Source organism: Pipistrellus kuhlii, unplaced genomic scaffold, assembly GCF_014108245.1.
Source record: "Pipistrellus kuhlii isolate mPipKuh1 unplaced genomic scaffold, mPipKuh1.p scaffold_m20_p_4, whole genome shotgun sequence".
Classification (NCBI taxonomy): Eukaryota; Metazoa; Chordata; class Mammalia; order Chiroptera; family Vespertilionidae; genus Pipistrellus; species Pipistrellus kuhlii.
The window spans coordinates 4,345,197-4,368,139 of NW_023425540.1; the positions used below are offsets into that span (position 1 = coordinate 4,345,197).

The 22,943-nt window shown below is 50.2% G+C and overlaps 1 protein-coding gene across 1 annotated transcript; it reads right to left on the bottom strand.

The window, feature by feature from the left end:
• Positions 1-565: 565 nt before the first annotated feature.
• CAPSL (calcyphosine like) lies at positions 566-22,943 on the bottom strand. The gene is made up of 6 exons (XM_036410816.2): positions 22,456-22,943; positions 15,412-15,548; positions 13,489-13,666; positions 12,986-13,195; positions 9,003-9,106; positions 566-1,204 (listed from the first exon to the last, which is right to left on the bottom strand). Exons 2-5 carry the CDS (start codon positions 15,546-15,548, stop codon positions 9,005-9,007), a joined length of 627 nt encoding a protein of 208 aa, XP_036266709.1. The 5' UTR covers positions 22,456-22,943; the 3' UTR covers positions 566-1,204; positions 9,003-9,004.

A 22,943-nucleotide genomic window follows, 5' to 3' on the forward strand; every position in this document is an offset into this window, starting at 1 on the left:
AGTTCTGACCCTCCCCACACTCCTCCCACCCCCGCCACACTTCAGAATCAGAATTAGCATTTTAACATGATCCCCCGGGATCTGTGTGCTCTTAAAGTGTGAGAAGCAGGGCTTTTTCCTTCCATCTCCTCTCTCACCTCAGCTCTACACTTTTTCCAAGGGGGCCTGTGGGTATGTGCGTCATCAACTTACAGACTTTTTTGTAACCTGAGAGGCAGTTGTGAGGAAGAGAAATGGGTCTGAAACTGGCATCACCTGCCCGGTGGAGGAGCCTGGAACTGGGTTTAACAGACTAAACACAGTGTAAAGTCCTGGTCTCCCTGCAGCTCCAGAAGCCTTCCGGGGTTCCAGCGGGCACTGCCCTGTCCCCGTGCCTTCTCCTTCGTCCTCAGGGCCTGATCCAGGAGGTGCGTCCAGCTCCGGAGAGCCCAGCTCCACCCTGGCGGGCCAGCTGGGCTCCCTCACCTTCCTTTCACACGTGTGTCCCCTACTCATTCACGTGTGGGGTTTGGCTGAATTTATAGCCCTATTTTAAAATATTAAAATAGCCCAAAGTCATTAAATGTTAGAGGAAAACCAATTTTATTCACAAAGTATTCACCAAGAGAAACATTGAAGTAAGTGAGCTCAGGAAATTTTACAGTCAGACGTTCCTCCAGTCCTTTCATTATCATCTCCTACTACAGACGCCAAAGACAGTCAGCCAGGTGCAGGTGTGGGGGAGCTATGGCTACACCTATAAGAGGAAGAGCTACAACAAGAAGCGCATTAGTTCCCTAAGAACTACCTCCCAGCCCCGCTAAATGGTCATCTTCTTTCCTTCCTTCCTTTCTCCTTTCCTTCCTTCATTCCTTTCTTCTTTTCTTCTTCGTTTCTTCCTTCTTTATCACTTAAAAACACATAAATATATCCTCAGGCATTTAAGGAAATGAACCTGTTCCAGGTAATGAAGTAAGATAACTGGAGATCCGTTGCTTTTACAATTTCAGATCGTTCAGAAACTATCGTTCACATCTTATTAAAATCCAGAGCATTGGACTTCTTCCAAACTCATCCCACTCTTCAAGAGTCCCTGATTTCCAAAGGAATTAACAGACAGAAGTCATAACCTCCAGGATTTCCTCATCATTAAAATGAAATAGGCATCAGTGTCGATAGAAGCACTAACACCAGCGTAATAGTTCAGAAAGTCTTCTTTGGAAACCTGAGGGGGATGAAAGGCAAGGGGAAAAGAAGGGAAAGGCATCAGAATACGGGAATCGTAGTAGAGCATTTCACGTTCTTTCTGAACCATTTCCTATTGGGCTTGATTGGCCCCTGGCAGGTAGGCTGAGTCAAGTGAGTGGGGGTTGGCTTGCCTTCCCCTCTAAGTGGGCTCTCGGAGGCGGGGCATCTGCAGGGGCCACCCAAGACCCGCCTGCCCCCTGGCCCCTTGCAGCTCCCCCCAGCCATCCTCTTTCTGCATTCAGATAACAATCTCTGTGGCCACGCTACCCAATCCAGTCACCATTAGTCATGTGTGGTTTTTTTATGTGTAATTAAAATCACTATGAAAACGTGAGTTCCTCAGGCACATATTCTGCCACGCAACAGCCACTACGTGGCTGGCGGCTGGCGTCACGGAGAGAGCATTCATGGAACATTCCCATCTTGGCAGGCAGCCCTGCAGGCCAGGCCTGCTCTACAGCACACTCTCTGTGAGCACGCTTGCACCTGTTATTAAGGCTTCAGGGAAGTCGCTAGTTAAGGGAACAGATAGGGAAAGGAAGGGAGTCTAAACCACGGGGTTCCAGCGGGCACTGCCCTGTCCCTGTGCCTTCTCCTTCATCCTCAGGGCCTGATCCAGGAGGTGCGCCATGGCAAACCACAGCTCTTGAGCCACATGCGGCTCTTTGGCCCCTTGAGTGTGGCTCTTCCACAAAATGCCACAGCCTGGACGAGTCTATTTTGAAGAAGTGGCGTTAGAAGAAGTTTAAGTTTAAAAAATGTGGCTCTCAAAAGAAATTTCAATCGTTGTACTGTTGATATTTGGCTCTGTAGACGAATGAGTTTGCCGACCACTGGGCTAGACCACATACCTCGGCAGGGACAGAACCAGAGAACGGGACACTTCCCAGAGCCCACGGGTGTCAGGGAGTATGTGATGTGAAGCCTGCATCCAGCTGCAGGGCACAGGGACCAGCCATGGGGGAGCTGCTAGAAGGCAAACCCCACAACCTCTCCGTGAGCCAGGGTAAGTGTGAGTGCCTCATGGTGGTCCCCGTGCCCCCTACAATGGGCACTAGAGTTACAAGCAAAGACCCACAGAGCAGGAGTCAGTGTTAGGCTCCATCTCTCTCTTCTTCACCGGAACCTCCCCTGTTGCTCAGCACCAGCCCATAGAGCAGTACTGTTCCCCACAGGCTGGGAGCGCCACTTAGCAGCTGGGTATCTTGGGAACTTGCTTGGCCAGCTACATGGCAGAAGGCCAATCCTGCGGGAAACGGAATATTGGGGTCAACTCTTCAAACTCTCGGTGTTGACTGTCATCACAGGGGTTTTTGTGGGTAATCACATTTTGTTCTTTTAAGAGCATGGAAGAGTACAGTTTGAACAGGGCTTTATCACTTTCAGGGAGGAACTTTTATCACTTGTGACTGAAAGATCACACAAGGAACATTTTTAAATGGCCCAAAAGCACCACCTGGGAGGCAACCTTTCAAAGAAGTGTGACATGTAACTGGTTAGCTGATAAGAAAAATAGATTCAGAAACACTTTAAGGGTGTTTCATACAAACCTACGTGAACTTTTTTATTGCAAGAGTGGCTAACAATTCAAGATGTAAATTGAGGCAATTCTCTCAAATCAGAACCATGTTAATGGCGAGGCACAGTTGAAACAGGGAAAACATGACAAGGTTGGCAGTATAAATTAAACCTAGTAGCTTAAAACTTCTCAACCTCTGATTCCTAGAAATGATGTCCTAAATATTGCCATTTGAGATGAGTTCTTGTTTTCAGTGCTTGGGTATAACTGTTTAAACAAAATATTCTTAAATCTACATGATAGATATCTAGAAAATTCTGTTTTATTATGGTTTTACAGCTATTCAATTTCTATTTTAAAATACTACCAAGGGCTGGGCCACAGTGACTCAGCTGGTTAAGCGCTGTCCTAAAGGATTGCCAGTTCGATTCCCGGTCAGGGCACATACCTGAGTTGTGGGGTTGATCCCTGGTGGTTGTGCATACAGAAGGCAATTGATGTTTCTCTCCCACATAGATCTCTCTCTCTTTTTTTCTAAGCAGGTACTTGGATGAGGGTTAAAAAAAAAAAAATTTTCTATCAAGTTAAGATTTACATGTAGAAACGCCTCCCTATCTACAATAGAAAGTAGCTAGTGTTACAGTTATGCAAATAAAGTATAATATTGTCAACTAAGAAGTGGCCTGGGACTGTTTTAAAGGGCATGTGGGAAACTTTTATGACCAGCATACTAATTACATGTGTTTGCAACTAAATATCTCTGTGTATCTGAAAAGCACATATGAATGTAATTAGGTATAGCCCATATAATTCTTTTCAAATTACTGAAAATGCCTCCTCTCTCCCCCCCCCTTTTTTTAATATATTTTATTGATTTTTTACAGAGAGGGATAGTTAGAAACATCGATGAGAGAGAACATCGATCAGCTGCCTCCTGCACAATCCCTACTGGGGATGTGCCCGCAACCAAGGTACATGCCATTGACCGAAATTGAACCTGGGAGCTTTCAGTCTGCAGACCAACGCTCTATCCACTAAGCCAAACCAGTTTTGTTTTTTTTTAGCATAGATGAAATAAAAGTAAACTTTCCCTCAGACTCTATCTAAATAAGCTAAATTAGTGGAGCCTGAATTAATGGTAACTTTCAATGCTCACTTTGCAGCTTCAAAGACAAGTAAGTGGATATTGAGTGATATTGCTAAATGAAGTCTTAGACATGATGAAGTATGAAACTTGTGGGACGGTGTTTGAATTCCCAGTTTCCTTGGAAATAGAAGGAGCGACCTGGGTTGCTAAGGTGATGCCTGACGTTTGGTAATAGCCTGCTTTCCTACAGCACTTTGTCCCGGCAACCTGGAAACAGGCCGAGGCTCCCTCTAGCCCTGCGGGAGGCAGCCACTCGGCCACCTGGCATCTTCTCTCTCTTGAGGCCCCCATGCTGTTGGAAGTCTCTCTCAGAGCACAGATTAGCATCAGTTCTGCAGGTGGCCTGAGCGTTTCTAGGAGACTAGCAATTCAAACCTTTCAAGTTCAAGATCAAGATGTTCCCAGAATCACCACCAGCCTCTGAGTGCCAAGAGTTAAGGTCAGGAAAGGAAAAGTTACTCAGGTCTTGTAACGACAGGATCACCAACTAGACACTCAGATCTCGCTCCATTTCAGGGGCTTCATCTCTGAGTCCTGGTGGGTTGACTACAGGGCTAGAGCAGAAGCAAACGGGAGATGAATGATAGTCACGTGGGCAGCATCATGTCAAGCTGGGTGGGACCCTCTGCACCTTTGAGCAGCCTGCCCCTGGCCCAGTGCTGGAAGCAAGCACAGCAGCTGAAGATCCCTGGTGCTCACAAGAACTTTGGTGAAACAGAAATTACTGTTAATACTCCATAGGAATAATAGGTAAAGACATTCCATGTATGATGCGTGGGGAGAAGAATCTAGAACAAAAGAAATAGTCCATTCCATGCTGAGATGTGCTTCCCCCGATGCAATATACCTTTCTGGTGGCTGCGAGTCCCTTTGCTAAGGCAGCTGGCTGCTTGGCCGCTCAGGTTGGCAGTGGTTCCCTCCTGAGGAGCCTTCCACGCTGCCCTGGCTTTGGCAGAGCAGGTGTGAGAGGAGACAAGCAGCCATGCTATTCTCAGAGAGGAAGAGCTGTTTCACCACAGCCTCTCACCGCACCTCTGAGAGGGCAGAGAGGCCGCTGCTCACACCGGGCTCTCTAACCCCCATCAATCATCCGCCTCGGTTCCTCTCAACAGATCCCACCGGCATCTGTGTTAGAACGCTTTCTTCTAGGGGGTTCAAAGAACTAGCTATCTCCATCAACGTTGTGCAGTTTTCACAGAGGCAACCTGGGCAAGCAAAACTGTGCTTAGAGAGGCTGGCTTTCCAAAGGATCCATTGCACATGAATAACATTATCCGCCATCTATCAGATCCTTGGCGCCTTTGCTTTTCCTTGAGCCAGAAGCACTTCTAAAATTTGCAAAGCTGTTGCCTCTTTCAACAAGGTCTTCATTTCAAAGAACAGCCCATCATTTTCAGGAAAGCAAGTTTTATGATTCATCTTAAAAACTGGAATTTATGAGGTTTTACATTTTGTGCCCAAAAGAGATAAGCATACATCCAGAAAGGTATACTACTCAGGGGGTGTTAGTAGAACTTCGTGAAGGAGGAAGAGAGAAGGTACCCACACACCATCCAGGAGTCAGAAACAGAAACGAAACTTGGCTTCGCCGGTTCAGCAGGGCCCACATTCAGGACCTGCCTGCCAATGAAAGGAACCTTTCAGTGGAGGAGCTGAAGAGTGGGTCTAAGATGCTGTAGTTAATCTCTCCACCTGGTTAAACATCAGCAGAACAGACATCATTCCTAAGTCATCTGAAGAGGGGTGAATTGTGACCCACTTGTTCTTGTGGCTCAGCGAAGCGTTGCATTGGCCAAGGGAAATGAAAGAACCACTGCCTGCCTCCAAGAATACAGGGGTGGCTTCCTTGCCTCGTCTTGATAGGTTTTCTACCTTCACCAATGTATCACCCAGCTCCTCCACACTCTGCGTGTGAAGGGGCCCCCAGTCCTGGCTGCTGACGCTGAAGATGCCTCAGAGAGAGGAGTTTCAGTACCCATCCTTTCCCGCCTCTCTGATCGCTTAACCACCACGGGCTGTGAGTTTTGAAAGCCAGTAGTTTTGTTTGCATTTCTTCTAGCTCATTGCTCTACTGCCAAGGATAGAACATGGCACACAGCAGAGAGTCAAGAAACACTTTCTGATGGGATGTAATTTCAAGCTAAAACCACAATGTGTGCAGAGTCAGTCTGCAGCCTATGCAGAGGGCCCAGCCCTGCCATGAGAGCTGCCATTATTAGATATAAAACATGACCCCACACATGCCATCAAGCCACCAAGAGCAACACACCGTCCTCCACAGTGCCGCCAGGGTCTGGGAAGACATCCTATCCAGGTGTGAATGTCTGTGTTAAAACCAGCCCCTCCGATCGGCTGGAAGAATTCTGCCTCAGTCTCTGACTCATCCCAGTGGATCGTAGATGTCCCATTTGCTTTATCAATGGAATTCCAGCGGATATGAACCAGAGGCTGAGTCAGGGTCCCCTCCATTCCCTTCTAGGTTTGCCTTTGGGGGAGTTACTAGTAGAACCCACATTCAGCAGGATATTAGTGGCTTGTTCTGACCAAACCTGACTCTCAGAATTTTTACATACACTGTTTCTGTTTCATAAAAAGCTGCTAATTTCATCCTCTTTTCTTTGTTCTTTGTTTGTTTGTTTGTTTGTTTGTTTACTTCCTATCTGGGGTTCAGGCCCAAGAGGTGAGGTCTCTGAAGGGATTGCTTTGGAAACTTTCTTGTGTTTTATCTTCTGATCCAAGTGCTTACTTTTTAAATTGATAATGGAGCCCTGACTGGTTTTTGAGCATCAGCCTGCAGACTGAAAAGTCCCAGGTTCAATTCTGGTCAAGGGCATGTACCTTGGTGGCAAGCACATCTTTAGTGGGAGGTGTGCAGGAGGCAGCTGATAAATGTTTCTCTCTCATCGATGTTTCTGAATCTCTATCCCTCTCCCTTCCTCTCTGTAAAAAATCAATTAAAAAATATATTTAAAAAAATAATAATAAAATAAATTGAGAATGGAGTAATGTTTAAGTTATGTAAGTTAAATAAACCAAAATAGATCCAAAAGTATTAGCAAGTGATTTTTAATGGCCTTTCTCTGTTCCTCCTACTAGGTCAGAAATCACAGATAAGACTCGGAATAGGACAGGAGTGATCCTTGGCTGCGATCTTGCTTATGGAGGGAGAGAGGGCGTTGGTTGGTGAATCCTTGCTGGTGGGCTCAGACCGAATCTGCCAGAGAGGTGGTGACCCAATGTGACCAAATGCACTGTGAGGCACGGGTTATCTAAGATCTGAGCGCTCTGCCCTGGGCCCCAATGAGACAGGAAGCTCAGAGCAACGGGGGAAGACGAAGCTGATAGCTGCAGCCCAGTCCTCGTTCAGAATCACATGCTAACACTACGGCCCAGTTAGGCAGAGGCATGAGTCAAAGCCAGAATCAAAGACACAGATCTATCTAGAGCAGTAGGCTTGAGATCTACCGTGTCCAGGAAACCGGGGACCTGGCTGTAGCCACAATCTGCATAGCACAAGCTCCATAGAACATGGGTATCTCTTCTACACGTTTCTTCGTCATTTCTTCCAGATTTCTACACCCTTCCTATACCCGCCCTTGTAACACTTGGCATCTTCTGACCTGCCAGCCTCTCGAGAAGCCGAGATAATCAATCCAGTGGAAACCCAGACTTGTGTCATTAATACCCAAAATAGCTCGCTTCTTTATCCTCAAGAAAAATGTCTCTTCCAGCCTGTGATGAGAGGGAGAGTTTAGCTTCTCAACAACAAACCAAGGTCTCCCTTAGTAACTGTTCTAGTTCACCTCTGAAAACACCTACGTTCACCATTTTTAGGTCCATGTATATCCTAATCTCAACTTCCAAGACTGAGAAATAAAAAGTAAACAAGTGAACTGCCATGATATGTCCAGACCCTCAATCCAGAGTCACTTAAAGATATAAGAACTTAAAAAAGACCATGGTCCCAATCTATCTCCCCAAACTAGAGAGAGAGGAGAGAGAAGGTGGGGGAGAAGGGGGCATCCCTGAGGAGAAAGATAGACTGGTCATTACGTCCAGCTCTGTAGCCAGAGGGCTGGCGAGGACTTATCTCTGGCCCAGACACAGAGCACAGAGCCAGAGCTGTAGCTCAGCATCTACTTCCCAGGAGATGAGGCTGCCTTTGTGCAGAGGACTTCCCAGGGAGCTGTTGGCACGTTAACCACAGGAAGCCAAAGCGTGGGGCCGGGAGGAGAATGCCACGCAACGTCAGGAGGGACAGTCTGCTTTGGGGCAGGGCTGTGACCCTAGTCTGTGTCACAACGAACCTCCCTGGGCTGGTGGGAAAGCCAACCCTGTTGGCCAACAGCAGGGAGAGGAGGGCGGCACAGTCCTCCAGGCCCAGGCTCGCTGACACGGTCTGTGTGCTCACAGGACGACACGTCCCCACCGTGGAGAGCACAGCGCAGTCTCCACCTTCAACCACAGAACAGTCCTGGCCCTACTGCCCAGATAAACGTGTGTGTGTGTGTGTGTGTGTGTGTGTGTGTGTGTGTCCGTCTCACACCAGCCTCCACAATGACCCCCAAATGTCATTCTAAGTCCACTCCCCTAACCGAGGCTTCCCTACACTGTGGTCAGAGAAAGGCAAGATTTGGTTATAGAAACTGAGGGCAAAGCATGGTCTCCTTCTGGTCCCTGAATGGGGACTGAAGCCCTTAGGCACGGACAGGCATAAGCACAGAGGACTCCTCCACCTAGAAGTGAGCCGTCTAAAAGGGGGTGAAGTCAGGCTGTGGGTGCCTGGATGGGTTATTGCCAAAATGTTCCCATTTTTGTCACCGGCCAAGAAGCACACCTTATGTGGATTAGACTCCTGTACATGCCAGCCTGGCTAAAGGAGCTTTTCAAGTTTTATTTCAGCTAATTTCTACTTTAGTGCTAAGGAAACAAGCTTAGAGAAGTTAAATCACAGTTAAGTGCTGAATATCCTCGTTTCTGCCCTGGAACACGCTGTTGGCATGGGAGAAACAGTGAGATGAACTTGAACTCAACTAGAATCCTGGTTTTGAGCTGATGTTTAACCACGTGGAGCCATGAGGCTGCCCAAGGCCTGGCCCCGGTTCCTACATTCAGAGCTTCCAGGCGGTTCTCATCATGACGATGAAGTACACGTCCGTGTCGATGGATGCGCTCACGCCGGCGTAGTAGTTCATGAACTCCTCGGGGGTCACCTGCGGGCAGAGTCAGAGACAGAAAGGAAACTTGGCTTCTCGCAGGTCGGGTGGGGCCCCTCCAGGACCTGCCAGTGAAGGGACCTTCCATCAGGAGCTGAGGAGCGGCTCTAAGATGCTGAGAACAAGTGAAGAAAAGAGGGGTGTGGGAGGCGTGGGGGGAGAAGAAGGAAGTCTTGCAAAAGTTCAAACCCGCGGCCTGAATGGAAAGGGAGATCCCGGTTCTCTCTTTCAGCAAAGCAGAAGCCGGTCTGTTCTGATAAGTGAGCCCGAAACTCAGAACAAGAACCAAGAGTGTTGAATGGCAGTTAGTACTGTCTCTGTGACAGCCCCCAGGCCCTTGTTTCAGAGCAAGGAGTGTTTTACCTTTCAAAATGCGGAGCTCTGCCTGTGGGGGAAGAAATCATTTCGAGTTAACCATTCCAGCCTGCTTAGAAAAATCATAAAATCCTTTCGGGGTATCTGCATACACTCTGTAACATCCTTAAAGCATTTAAAATTATGAGAAAAAATTCCTGTGGGAGATAGGCTCACAGTCCCTCAAAGGCTAATGTCATCCTTGGGGAGTTTCAGAAGTATTTATAATGAATATAACATTCACACATGCACAGATGAACACTTCAAAACCTAGATATTTAGAAAATAAGAAGTGAAAGTCTTTCTTCCCCCAGGCAGGGTGGGGGTGAGGGGGAGAGCGGGGCTTCACACAGTGTTTGGTGGCTTCTGTGACCTCCAACCCAATGGCTTCCCGGGCCCAGGTTGCCCAAGAGGAGGGTGGGGTGTGGCTGCGAGACCTATGACATCATTCTGTGACTGCGGCAAACCCCGTCATGCTCCATGACAGCTGAGCCTAACTTATTAAAAGCTCACCAAGGCTGAAACCGGTTTGGCTCAGTTGATAGAGCGTTGGCCTGCAGACTGAAGGGTCCCAGGTTCAATTTCGGTCAAGGGCATGTACCTTGGTTGTGGGCACATCCCCAGTAGGGGGTGTGCAAGAGGCAGATAATCAATGTTTCTCTCTCATCGATGTTTCTAACTCTCTATACCAAAGATACTTTTTTAAGCATAAATGAAAGCACTGGCTTCAAGGATAGCTATAATTTCACTCAAAGAAGTCTGAGTGTGTACAACTCAATCTGAATAGCATACATTAGGGGCTAATTGTTCTCTTTATGAAAGAATTTACCCTGGAGGTCCTTGGCCTCGACAGGTCCTTGTGTGTTTAAAATATGAGCCAACGTACAAAGGTTTAAATCAGACCTCACTTTTTGGAAACATTTTGGAAACATTTTGTCTAGTCCCGTGGTCGGCAAACTGGGGCTCATGAGCCACATGCGGCTCTTGGGCCCCTTGAGTGTGGCTCTTCCACAAAATATCACGGCCTGGGAGAGTCTATTTTGAAGAAGTGACGTTAGAAGAAGTTAAGGTTTAAAAAATTTGGCTTTCCAAAGAAATGTCAATCGTTGTGCTGTTGACATTTGGCTCTGCTGACTAATGAGTTTGTCGGCCACTGGGCTAGTCAGTCCCTGCGAAGCCCTTAACACGATGCCCAGTAGACATAAGTGCTCAATAAATGGCTCTCTGAGCCGTAATTATGCTAAATGAGGTTAGTGTGTGTGCTACATTCAGTAATTAAACATAGGCACTTCTGAACCTTCCAGAGGCCAGGATGTCACCTGTGAATATGAATAAGAGCTACCCGGGGCACTTGTCACAACTGCCAATTCTTGCTTGAGCCGCACCTCCCCTCCCCGAAAAAAAAAAAAAAAAAAAAAAAAAATCAGATTCTGTCCTTTTGCCATGTGGCCAGGAATTTACATCATTAATTTGAAAAAAAAAATATGAATGATGACAATGCACAGTCAGAATGGAGCATCAACACAGAGGTGGTGGCAGTCAGGTGACGGGGTGCTAACTGCTGCCAGCCCCAGTGACCTTTGAGAGCTTCCCCTGTGCTCAGACAAATGTCACAGGGAGAGGGCGGGAGCTTGAATCAGCTGAATCACAACCCCTGGCTGCGCCGCCTGGGTTTCCCGTGGCAACGGGGAGGAACCACCTGCAGGACGCAGGCCAGCACCCCCCGGATCCCAGGTGGCTCTGGGCTAAATTGGGGAAACGGCAGTTGGCTATTTTTCCACAGATCAAAGAACAGCAAGAATAGAAGAAAACAAAGAGGTCTGCTGTCTCCGTCCCCAAGCATCTGCTCCATGGATCTGGGACATGCTCCCCCCGTTTTCAGTCTACCCCGCGGCCCCCTCAGTCTAACGTGGAGGACCTGTCTCTGTCCCTGGCAGGAAGATGCCAGCAGAAAGACAAAGTGCTCGCCCCTGTCCTGCTCACCCCCTAACAGGACTCCCCAGGATGCTTCGTGGGAAGGTGGGGGAAAGTCCCTCAGGAGGGGGAGGCCAGTCTCCTCTTCCTGTCACCGCCATGTCTCCCTCTCGCACACTGTCCCCCTAACCCTTCTTGTGTGGCACCAGGGGTGGGGATGCCTCCCCAGGGGTCTGCCCAGCTGACTACCAACCCAAGAGAGAATGCCCTTCCCTCATCACCATGGCCTTCAGGTCCCCCAAGAGCAGAGCTGGTTCTGGGTCCCAAAGTCCATTGATGGCTGTGGATAAGACTCATGGCATTTTGGTCTCAGTCTAAACATAATTATAAAGATATAATTCCTGCCCAGCCAGTGTTGCTCTGCAACTGAGCATCAACCCGGGAACCAGGAGGTCAGGGTTCAAAGCCCTGGTTGCAGGTTTGATCCCCAGTAGGGGGTGTGCAGGAGGCAGCCCATGGATATGTTCCTCTCTCATCAATGTTTCTATCTCTCTCTCCCTCTTCCTTCCTCTCTCTATACAAATCAATTTAAATTTTTTTAAAAGAAAAGATATAATTCTTGAACCTACCAAGCTATGCATTTGTAACTTGAAAACAAAGTTAGTGGAGAGGAAGTAGTTGCGCGCGCTCTCTCTCTCTCTCTCTCAATTCTACAACACACCATCTGTATATTGTATTGTGTGTTCACCACCTCCTTCTATCGCCATTCATCAGCCCTTTCCCCTCTCCTACCCCTCACCCCCCCGCTCTTTCCCTCTGGGAATCCTCACATTGCTGTCTGTGTATATGAGTTTTGTTTTTGTTTGTTGTTTTTTGGCTTAATTCTTTCACCTTTTTCACCCACCCTCCTCACCCCGCTTCCCTCTGACAGCTGTCAGTCTGTTCTCTGTATCTATGAGTCTGTTTCTATTTTGTTAATTAGATTGCACATATGAGTGAAATCAGATGGCACTTGTCTTTCTCTGATGGGCCTATTTCACTTAGCTTTAAGTTTACTGTGCTTTAGAAATGCAAGTTAATTGCAAAGCCTGCTGAAGAGGAAATCAGAATAAATTCTGCCATCTGGCTTTCCTTTCACCGAAAACTTCCCTGAAATAGCATTTCCACAGAGAAAGTGTGACAACAAATGAGATTGTGTGTAAAACACAGCAATGTTCTGAAAAGCCCAAAATATTGAATTATGGTCTCATTTTGAAGTAAATATGTTTTTATCATCTAATTCATTGGAAAGTGTGTACTACATACGATAACATGAAATGGAATGTTTAGTCCAAATAGCCCATTCTCCAGGTGATGGGTAACTAGCTGTTGGCAGATCCCCTACTGATATATGTATACTCACCCATACACACACACACACACACACACACACACACACACACATACTTCTCTAGTCTTCAACTTTCTAGGTATTCACTAAGGATATGTTTTGCTTCTAGTTATTGCATCCGTAATATAATTATTTTTAAGGCTTTGGGCCTATTTCCTATATATTTACAATTACAGGTTAGACAGAAGAAATTCCACTTTGATTACACCCTTACTTACCAATCCGTCTTTGTCATAGGGGGAGTCAAAGTTATCCAGAAACTTCCGGAACACCTGCTCCTCAGACCAGTCTCCGTTCTGGTACTTGGGATGGTGTTTCACGTTGTACACCCCGCGGAGGTCTTCGATGGTGATGACGCCGTCTCCAGTCTTGTCCAGCTTGCGGAACGCCTGCATGATCACTTCCCTCCTGGCTCTGGACATGGGAGGCTGGGTCAGGAGGAAAAGCACACAGACAGACACAGCAATGAGCTCTCCTGTACCCCACGTGGTAAGACACCTATTCCTCTCCAGGATGCGTAATTAGAGAAATTCGTTAGCTGTGTGCCATGACATGGTTTGCACATGACCACCCCCCGGGCCCTACGTCTGCTCTGCACCTCCCACCCATCACCTGCACAGAGCACTCACCTCCCCGCTTCCGACAGCAAAACCTCACAGTCTCCAGCCCACACCATGTGGATGCCACACGTGCCAGACCCACTTGGTGCTGGGCCACTTACTCTCAAGGTGAGGAGAAACTCGTTGAAGTCGATGGTTCCGTTTCCATCTTTATCGAACCTCCGGAAGAGCTCCTCGGCCTCCTCCTTTTCCATGACCACCGCATAGTCATTCAACCCTTTCACGAATTCTTTGAAATCAAGAGTTCGGTTATTATTGTCATCCATGATTCGAAACACTCTGAAGGAAACACACACATACACACACAATTTGTTCAAAACTCACAGAGCACGGGACTTAAAAAGAAAGCCACTTTCAGGGCTTTGCAAGGTAAAATACAAAAGCCTTAGGTCCTTCTTCCCACTCTCCTCCAGGAACTGGCCAGCCTCTTCCCGGAATTCCATAAAAGCAAAAAAAAAAATAAATAAAAATAAAAAGAATAAATAAAAATAGTACTTTGGGAGGAACATGTACAGTGTAATTCCAATTAAATGACATTCTGAAAAACTATAAAAACAGTCAAAAGATGGGGGAGGCAACAAATAGGTGACCCATGCAGGATTTCGCAATGACACTACTCTGCATGACAGACAGTGGTGGATACATGACATTAGGCACCTGCTAAAGCCCATAAACATGTACAGTGCAGACAATAATCAGTAATGTATGTGGTTTTTTTAAAAAAAAAAAAAAAAAAAAACTACTTAGGAGGCCAGGGGATCCCAGTCAGATCCCAGTCACTGAATCTTTTTTCTTAATATACGTATTTTATTGATTTTTTACAGAGAGGAAGAGAGAGGGATAGAGAGTTAGAAATATCGATGAGAGAGAAACATGGATCAGTGGCCTCCTGCATACTCCCCACTGGGGATGTGCCCACAACCAAGGTACATGCCCTTGGCCTGAATGGAACCCAGGACCCTTCAGTCCGCAGGCCAATGCTCCATCCACTGAGCCAAACTGGTTGGGGCTAGACAGTGGCTCTGGCTGTACTAGGAAGGTGTGAGACAAGCTCACTAAAGGGCAGTTGAGGTAGGAGCTGATGTAACCAACTTTGGAACTGAGTCAAGTCAGTAAGACTAAAGAGGCAAGGAACGGGACACAGCACTCCCCTCTGCTGATAAAGATGCTGCCCATGGAGCTGAGCTAATGACTGCGGCCTGAGATCCAGTCCGGGGGTAGGTGTTGGAGCTGAACAATAAGTAAATGGATGGCAGATGGTGGAGCCAGGTTTCTCACTGTGGGGAAGAGGATGAGTAGATAAGCTAGTAGAGGAGGAGGCCAGAATGACCCGATTCACCTGGTAACAGGTGAGAGTTGGAGACATCCACATGAGCTCCAGTTTAGTTTGACATAAGCACGGATGATTACATATAATATTTATAGAACTATAGATGATTAATATACACACTTATATCTCCTTGTTCTGTCAGCTCAGGGGACCTAGAAGGGACACACCGGCAACCAGAAGCGCCTCTGGAGCCTAGACCTTGGTGTCTAACACAAGTCTCCAATAAGCAGAAGTGGGCTTCTTAGAGAAACTGCTGGCTCGAATTCAGGGGCAGAATATATGTGGGATGAGCTTCAGTATCTTGTAGGAGAAAGTAAGAAAATGCCCCAAACACACACACAAAACACTATGTAGATGGGGTACATCCATCGGGGCCTAGGAGCCAACAGAAAGAACCCCTAAGGTAAAACTAGAATAATTTGAGCAATAAAATAAAGTAGTGCTGGGTTGCAACCCAAAGAATGAAATAAATACCCATGAGTCCATACTGGTATAAGTACACGATTGAATAAATCAATGGGGGAAAGAGAAGGTTTCCCTTCTAGAGGAATTCCAAATAGATTATGCTCACACTCTGCCCATGAGGAGGAAAGGCAGAGTCTCCTCTGCCTGTGTTTTAGCGGCTTCACAGACTTCCTCTCCCAGAGCACCAAACACAGTCCCCAGGGATTGATCGCCCACCCTGGGGTCCTACCTGCCCAGCCCTTTGATGCCCGCAGAGCCCCGCGCCAGGCACTGCAGCCGGAGCCTCTCGATGGGGTCGGTGGCCGTGGAGAGCTTCTTCTTGGCCTGGATGGCCATCTCCCGGTCGTGGCGCGCCGTCCCCGCCATCTGAGAGGGAAGCCACAGCGTCACAGAGCGGCCTGGGCCCCTGCCTCTGGCGGGACACGTGTGGCCCTGCTCTCCCTCGCTCCCCAAGGACCCTCTCAAACCTCCGGGTCCCCGGGCGCAGGGTGCCGGTCGGATTTCTTACTTACGGCTCCTGCGGACCTCTCATTTCTCCAGCCTGGACACAGTGTCAGGCATGCTGCCACTCCTCCCACTCTGAGCCCTCCCACCCCATGGCGCGCTTCCCTCTCCTTTCCGCTCCCTCTGAGCCAAGCTTCTGTGCAGTACGCTTTTGCTGTTGTTAATCCTCACCCAAAGGTATTTTCCCATTTAGTTTTAGATAGAGTGTGTGGGTGGGGGAGGGGGGAGCGGGGGAGACAGAGAGAGACACATCGAGGTGAGAGAGACACATCGATCGGTTGCCTCCCACAGGCACTCCCACGGGATCCAGCCTGCAATCGAGGTACGTGCCCTGGACCAGAATGGAACCCAGGACCCTTCAGCCTGGGGGCCGATGCTCTGTCCCCCAAGCCAAACTGGCGGGAGCTCTGCTCTATTCTCTCACTCAGAATTCTCCGCTTTCCCTCTGACTCCGCGTGTCACGTTCTCCTGTTGGGTCCAGCCCCTCGTGGTTATTGCTTCTGCCTTCCCTGAGATCCTCCACCCCAGTTCCTCCCAGCAGCTGGCGTGTTCTCCTGGGCTCACAGGTTAGGGCCCATCGAACACCTGACGGGGTTCTCAGGACAGAAACAGGTGAACAGGCACCATCGCTCTCAGACAGATTTGTCTTTTCTTTTTTCCCCTCTGGTTCCGCCTGTTTTAAACATGCAGAAGGGGGGGCGAGCTGCAGCTCTTTGGGGTCCCTGAGCAATGTTCAGGCTCCTGCAGGTGGTCCGCGTTCTAAGGACCCGCCCAGCAGTGCCTGGAGGCCCGTGACTCGTGCACGAAGGCACCAGGCACCAGGGCAGGGGTCTGTCCCAAAGCAGGTACCCCCGAGATCGCAGCGCTGCACACAGCCTCCCTGCCTGCACTAAGCCCTGTCTGAGCCTCGGGAGTCTGCGTGGTCACAAGAGAGCCCGTCTAGCTGGGCCCTGCGAGGACCGAAGATGCTGACCATCCGATGCACGTAGCCGCAGCGCCCCCTGATGTTTGCTTCGCATCTGCGCATCCCCTGGGCCAGGTGCTATGGGTCCGTTCCTTCAACGAGTGTGTGCAAAGGCTTAGCAGGTGCAGAGCACAGGCTGGGGCTGGAGAGGCCGTGACCCAGTGCTGAGGGCCTGCAGGAGGGGGAGGCGCACCCCACCACTGAGCTGCCACACTTGGGGGAAGGGCAGCCCCCCACTGAGAGTGGGGCTTTCTGAAGGCCCCTCAGGAGGAGAGCTCAGCTTTCATCCTAAAGTAGGGGTGTCGAACTCAATCAGAGAAGGGGCCAAAATCTAAAATCCAGCCTAAATCGCGGGCCGAATGGTTTACTGAACAGTCATAAACTGTCATTGTGATGGAAACGCAGCGGAGTGCAGTGATGACAGCGCGGTGCGGGCCACATTGCAAGGCCTGGCGGGACGGATTTGGCCCGCGGGCCTTGTGTTTGACACATGTGCCCTAAAGCAAGGGGCAGCTCCTCAGCTGGGGTCCTGGGGAGGGAGGGAGGGGGGCATTGCACATTCCCGAGCACAGGGGACAGTGAGCGAGAAAACAGCAGGTGCAGGTGTGTTAGTGTGACTGGGAAGTGTGGGGGAGTAGGGGTTCTAGGTAGAGAGGTGTGGAGATGGGGAGGGAGGCGGGGAGGGGAAACTGGAGACAGGGGAGCCTGGGCAGATCACACAGTGCGGGAAACCGATCGTTGTCCCTCATAGAGAGATGTGGACAGGGAATCCGGAAGGCTGGTCAACCGTAATTGCTCTGAAAGGTTGGAGCTAATCCCTCATTGTTTAGTTGAGACATTGGTAGTTAAAGCAACCTCCACCTGTTAGTCATATGTCAATGCTAGCTGATTGGCTATTATTGGAATTTCCTGCCTAAATGATATGGGTGTATCCCATAACCTCAATAAAAGGGATAGCAAGGCCAGAGCAGGGGTAATCCTCCCCCTAGTGGTGGAGTCCCATTCTGGCCCAGGGCACATACATCGGTTGCAGGCTGGTCAGGGCGCCTGTGGGAGGCAACCAATCTATGTGTCTCTCTCACCTCAATGTTCCTCTCTCTGTCTCTTCCCCTCCTTCCCACAATTAATTCTTTTCCAGCCTCTCTTCATTTGCGTGCAGCCTTCTCCAGAACCCGAACCCTGAACGGGAACCCTGAACCACACAGGACATGAAAGGGGCTCCCACAAAACAGAGCCTGGGACACCAGGTGGGGAGTTTGGGTTCCGCGCTGAGAGCAACAAGAGACCCAGCGTGTTCAGATGAGGGGTTCGGTCTGCCCCATAGAAGGGCCCTCGGGAAGCCATGTGGAGGGCGGACAGGGAGGCGGGCTGGCCAGTAGGAAGGGAGAGGCCACGCTGGTGACAATGGCGGGGGACAGTCGGGGGAGAGGTATTTCAGCCTGGAAGGAGGCCTGGCCGTGTGGACGGAGGAGACAGAGCGACCTGAGCGTGCCATCTGAGGGAGGGAGAGGGCCCAGGAGTGGCATCCAGAGCTCTCTCTCTCCGGCTCCCCACTCCCACCCCCGCCCCGTGGCCAGTGAGAAGGGACCGTCACGGAGCAATGCGGTGCGCAGGCCTGGAGCTGGGGCACAGGCTGGGTGGAGGCACCAGCAGCAGAGTCCACGGACACTTTGTGGCCACGGCCACCAGGCTCCTGCGTCCTTGGGCCCAGCCGCCTGCCACCATCAGAGCTCTCTGCCTGGGTCTCCAGGACCCCTGTGGGCCGGACAATGGAAAGCTGACACTTCGTGGAGGCTTGTCGTCTGATTCCCAGCAGAGTCCACGGGAGTCCTCTGGCTGAATTCAGGGACAGAGTTAAACTGACTGGGAGAGGGAGGAAACGCCCCAACTCCAGGCTGCACTTTTTTTGGTGGTCTTTGGTGCCTCCTAGTGGCCATGAACTGAATTACACATTCTAATCTCCACCTCCCTGTCTCCCGCTGCCCGCAATGCTGGGTTGAGTCTACAGCCAACAGAGGATGGTCTTAGGGCCAAAGAGGGCGCCCCAGACATCCATAAAGAGAAAGCACCCCAATTTCCCTCTGATGCAAAATCCAAAGGAAACCTCTCCCTCCGCCCTCTGAAGAACCCTCCCACTTTGGGTTCTCTGACACTACACCCCAGTTTTCCTCTTTCAGGTGTGGTGAGCTCGGAGGAGGGGTGTTCTGTGGAAGAGCAAGGGGGGCCAGGGGAGCACAATTAGGAATCAGGCGGGCACTCAAGCACGTGGGTGCGGAGTGGAGACAGGTGAGTCCTGGCCACCCACTGAGGAGGAGAGCAGGCCCACCTGGCTGGGCGGGGAGGTCCCTGCACAGCCCTCTGCAGCCCGGCGTGGGATGCTGAGACAGATGGGGCCAGTGTGCATGGGAAAGAGGTGCCCTATGGAACAGATGGCATAGCCCTGCCTGTGAGAGCTACCTGCAGAGCAGTCCAGTCTCTCCCAAGGCCTCTCCCGCCTGGAAGCCATCAAGCCCAGTCGCCCACAGCCAGGCCTCACAATGCTTTACCTTCACATATTAGGCACCACCTGTGCCATCACAGGGGCCACTTCAATATCAGGGGCCTGGAGTTGCTGTGAGAGCGCCATGTGAGCCCTGACCGGTTTGGCTCAGTGGCTAGAGCGTCAGCCTGCAGACTGAAGGGTCCCAGGTTCGATTCCGGTCAAGGGTATGTGCCCTGGTTGCAGGCACATCCCCAGTGGGGAGTGTGCAGGAGGCAGCTGATCGATGTTTCTCTCTCATTGATGTTTCTAACTCTATCCCTCTCCCTTCCTCTCCGTAAAAAAAATCTATAAAATATATTTTTTAAAAAGCACTATGTGATCTTAGAAAACATTCTGCTCTTTAGAGGGGAGAGAGGAAAAAGCCCATGTGAAGAGCCGGAAGCTACTGGTTGCACTTGTGGGGCCTCACGCCCGTTCCCCGACAGGAAATGGATTTGCCTCACATGAAGTTTGCGTCCAAGTCCAAACTGCTAGCGCCTGACCCTGCGCACAGGGACCACCCCGTCGGAAGGCCGACCTGCCGTGTTTTCCTCTCTCTCTCTTTCTCTACTTGGGGCCTGGCTGTGAGACTGACATTCTGACTGAGACTCAGTGGAGTTTGTGTCCTTGAAGACAATGGCTGCCACCTCTCAGACTCAGTCCATTCTACAGTTAGCTATAGTACGTGGTAGATGGTGAAAACTGGGAGTCCTTAAGAAGCTCCCCCTGAGAAAGGGGGAACTTCTCTGCTATCGCGTGGCACCTAATAAGTATTAAATAAACTGCAACATGAAGTTTATTTAATACTTATTAGGTGCCAAGCACTAGCAGTGAAGGACACCACCAAGGTCCCTGTCAGGCGCCTGCCCTTCTCGGGATAGCTTTCATTGTGCTGAATCTGAATTACAAACATGTTCCAGCACCTGGCTGACTCAAAGGCCATCCTAGCCTCTTTTCTTCGGTGCATTTCTTCAGTTGGCGGCCGCATGAAACAGGTTCTGGCCCAAAGGACCCCCCTGGGAGTTCTGAGGGCTCAGGAGAATGCTCCTGTCGCTCTGCCTCCTCGTGCCTTGAACAAAAATGCAGTGCCCAGGTGCCCGTCAGCAGATGAGTGGATCAGAAAGTTATGGTACATCTGCACAATGGAATACTATGCTGCCATAAAAAAGAAGGAATTCTTACCAGTTGCAGCAATCTGGGTGGAACTGGAGAGCATTGTGCTAAGTGAAATAAGCCAGTCAATGAAAGAAAAATACCACAGGATCTCACTCATTTGTGGATAATAAAGAACATTATAAACTGGTGAACGAAAAGATAGATGCAGAGACAGTAAAGCATCAAACAGAATGTCAAATTACACCGGGAAGGTTAGGGAGAGGTGAGGGAGATAAGAGATCAATGGGAGAATGTGTGTGCATGCATATAAGCATAACCAATGGACACAAAACTCTGGGGGTGAGGGCATGTATGGGAGTGGGGTGGGCAATGATAAGATATGTACACATAACACCTTAATTAAAAAATGGGGGGAAATTAAAAAGCTGGGGGACTTTACACAATGGGATATGATGCAGCTGTAAAATGAAGGGATCTCACACATGCAATGTCTGGAGCGGCTGCAGCCTTTATGCAACCATGAGGCAGAGCCAAGTGAGTCCAGATACCAACTTAGAGGCCTCACGCCTGATGTCACGGTCCTGTCCCGGGAGAAACATAAGCTTCTATTTGTTGACTCCACTGTCAGTCAGGGCCACTGTGACTGCAGCCAAAGGTTTTCCTAATGGTTACAATCGCCAAACGCTTCCTCCTGCCGTGTCTGGGTTGGCCCTGGTGACTGACCTTGGCCCGGGTGAACTAACTAGCAACCAAGTGTGGTTGAGAGGTGAACTAACTAGCAGCCCAGTGAGGGAGAGGTCCGGCCCCCTCTTCTCTCGGTAGCATTTAATCCACATTCAGCAGTCTCTGGCTACAAAAGGGAGAGAGAAACTGCTTAGCGTGGTTCTCAGGACCCACCCAACTAGCACAACGTGGGTGTGACCGGTCCTTGTCATCATGCGCTTCCCCTGGGCGTCTCCCACCCCAGCTGTCTCCTAGCCGTCTCCTGGCCCCCTCCTCCCTCTCCCTCGTCCCTCTGCTCCGCCTCGAATCTCTGGGGTTTTCCCAAGAAATCACTGGCAATCTGTTCTGGGCCAGGCAGCCGGGCAGCTGGAAGGCCTTACAGAAGCAGAGTGAGAGAATGTCTGACCTGCAGGAAGGACGCACGGCTTCCGCTGACTTTGTCCTCCGGAAAAACCCAGAGGAACAGCGCTTGTCCCGAGCTTGCAGGTGTCAGGACTAAACTCTCAGAACCAACCACCCAGCAGGAGGTTTCCAAATGCCCCTCGTTGTTCGGATCCCAAACCCGCTGCCAGGACAAACCCCACTGAGCTGGTCCTCCACCTGCAGATGGCGGGGAGCCATAGCTCCAACCTCCATTTGGCTTCTGCAACGTGACCCACCACAGTCACCTGCGTGTGATGACTTCACAGTCTCTGAGGATGCTCCATTTGGAGCCGCTGGCCTGTTGGGTGTTTATTTACTGCCACTTAGAACCCCAGCCAGTTGTTTGTGTCCTTCATGCTCGAAACTGAAACTTCCAGAAAAATTAAGAGGTGCTAGGCAGCAGCGAGGTTCTGGGGCTCCTGGATTCTCCCGGCCTCCCCTGCTCCCTCTCTCCGCAGGCCTCCCCAAGACCGTCTGTCTCTGGCATTTGGTCACCAGCCCAAGCTGGTCTCCTCGGAAAGCTCCAAATGCAGCCGGCAGCTCCTTCCCCCGCCCAGGGTCCTTCTCCAACCACCGGTGCTGGTGACCTTGGGGACAGCTGGCTCCTGGACCTGCATTTCCATCACTGCCATCGCTGGCCTCATTCCTGCCCTCTCCGTTCTAGACGCTTTGCTGTATCATTCTGACCACTCCTTTCCAGCACCTTCTCTCTCGTTCTTCCCTCCCTCATTTACGCTGCCTGACTCAGTTTTACCCATGGTCCCCCAAATACTGCGCGCCCCAGTACCCACCGCACAGGGGCTGCTCAGCCCCGCTCCTGTCCTTCCCCTTCCCCGAATGACATGCATGGCTGTACCCCTGCATCGCGGCCCCTCTGCCCAGAGATGTGGCCGGCAAGAGCTTAGAGTTCCTCTTTGGAAAGTACCATCTATCTTCTCATTATTGTTGTTGTTGTTGTTATTTAGCCAAAACAAAGTGAAAGTGATTAAATCAACATAGCAAATTTGTGAAAGCTGACTTACCTTAAATGCTCACCTGTTGCCACCAGTTGCTTGGAACTGAAACTATGGACGCTCTCTCCTGCATCTGGAAGACAGGCCCCTCCCCTCCCCTTCGCCTCCCCCCTCTCACCTGTCCTCACACCTCCTGGCCTGCCCTCTCCCTGCCAATTGGATGGCCAGGAATACGGGCTGCAGACTCACAGCCTGATTGGCTCAGCTCTCTGTCAATCCCTAGCCAGGCCGGGCCTTTTCTCAAGTTTACACTGTGGTTGCCTAGGAAACCCAGGGGCTGTGGAAGCCTGGAGGCCCAAAGAGAAAAGCCAGAGGGAAGTTTCACTGGCAACTGTTTGGTTTCTGGAAAGGCATCGGAACTTGCCTCCGTGTTTTGTAAGAGAGCATCAAGCAAATTCTCTGACTGCTCTTAGGCACCCCTTCCCCGGCCTCCTGGTGTCCCCGGAGGGCTCGCTGCCAGGCAGTGTCATCATCAGGTGACACTTAAAGCAGCACAC

Coding starts and splice junctions, on each gene's coding strand:
- CAPSL (XM_036410816.2), bottom strand. CDS start 15,548: ATGGCGGGGACGGCGCGCCACGACCGGGAGATGGCCATCCAGGCCAAG. Junction 13,667..15,411: donor GGCATCAAAGGGCTGGGCAG/GTAGGACCCCAG, acceptor TGTTTCCTTCAG/AGTGTTTCGAATCATGGATG. Junction 13,196..13,488: donor AGTTTCTCCTCACCTTGAGA/GTAAGTGGCCCA, acceptor CTCCTGACCCAG/CCTCCCATGTCCAGAGCCAG.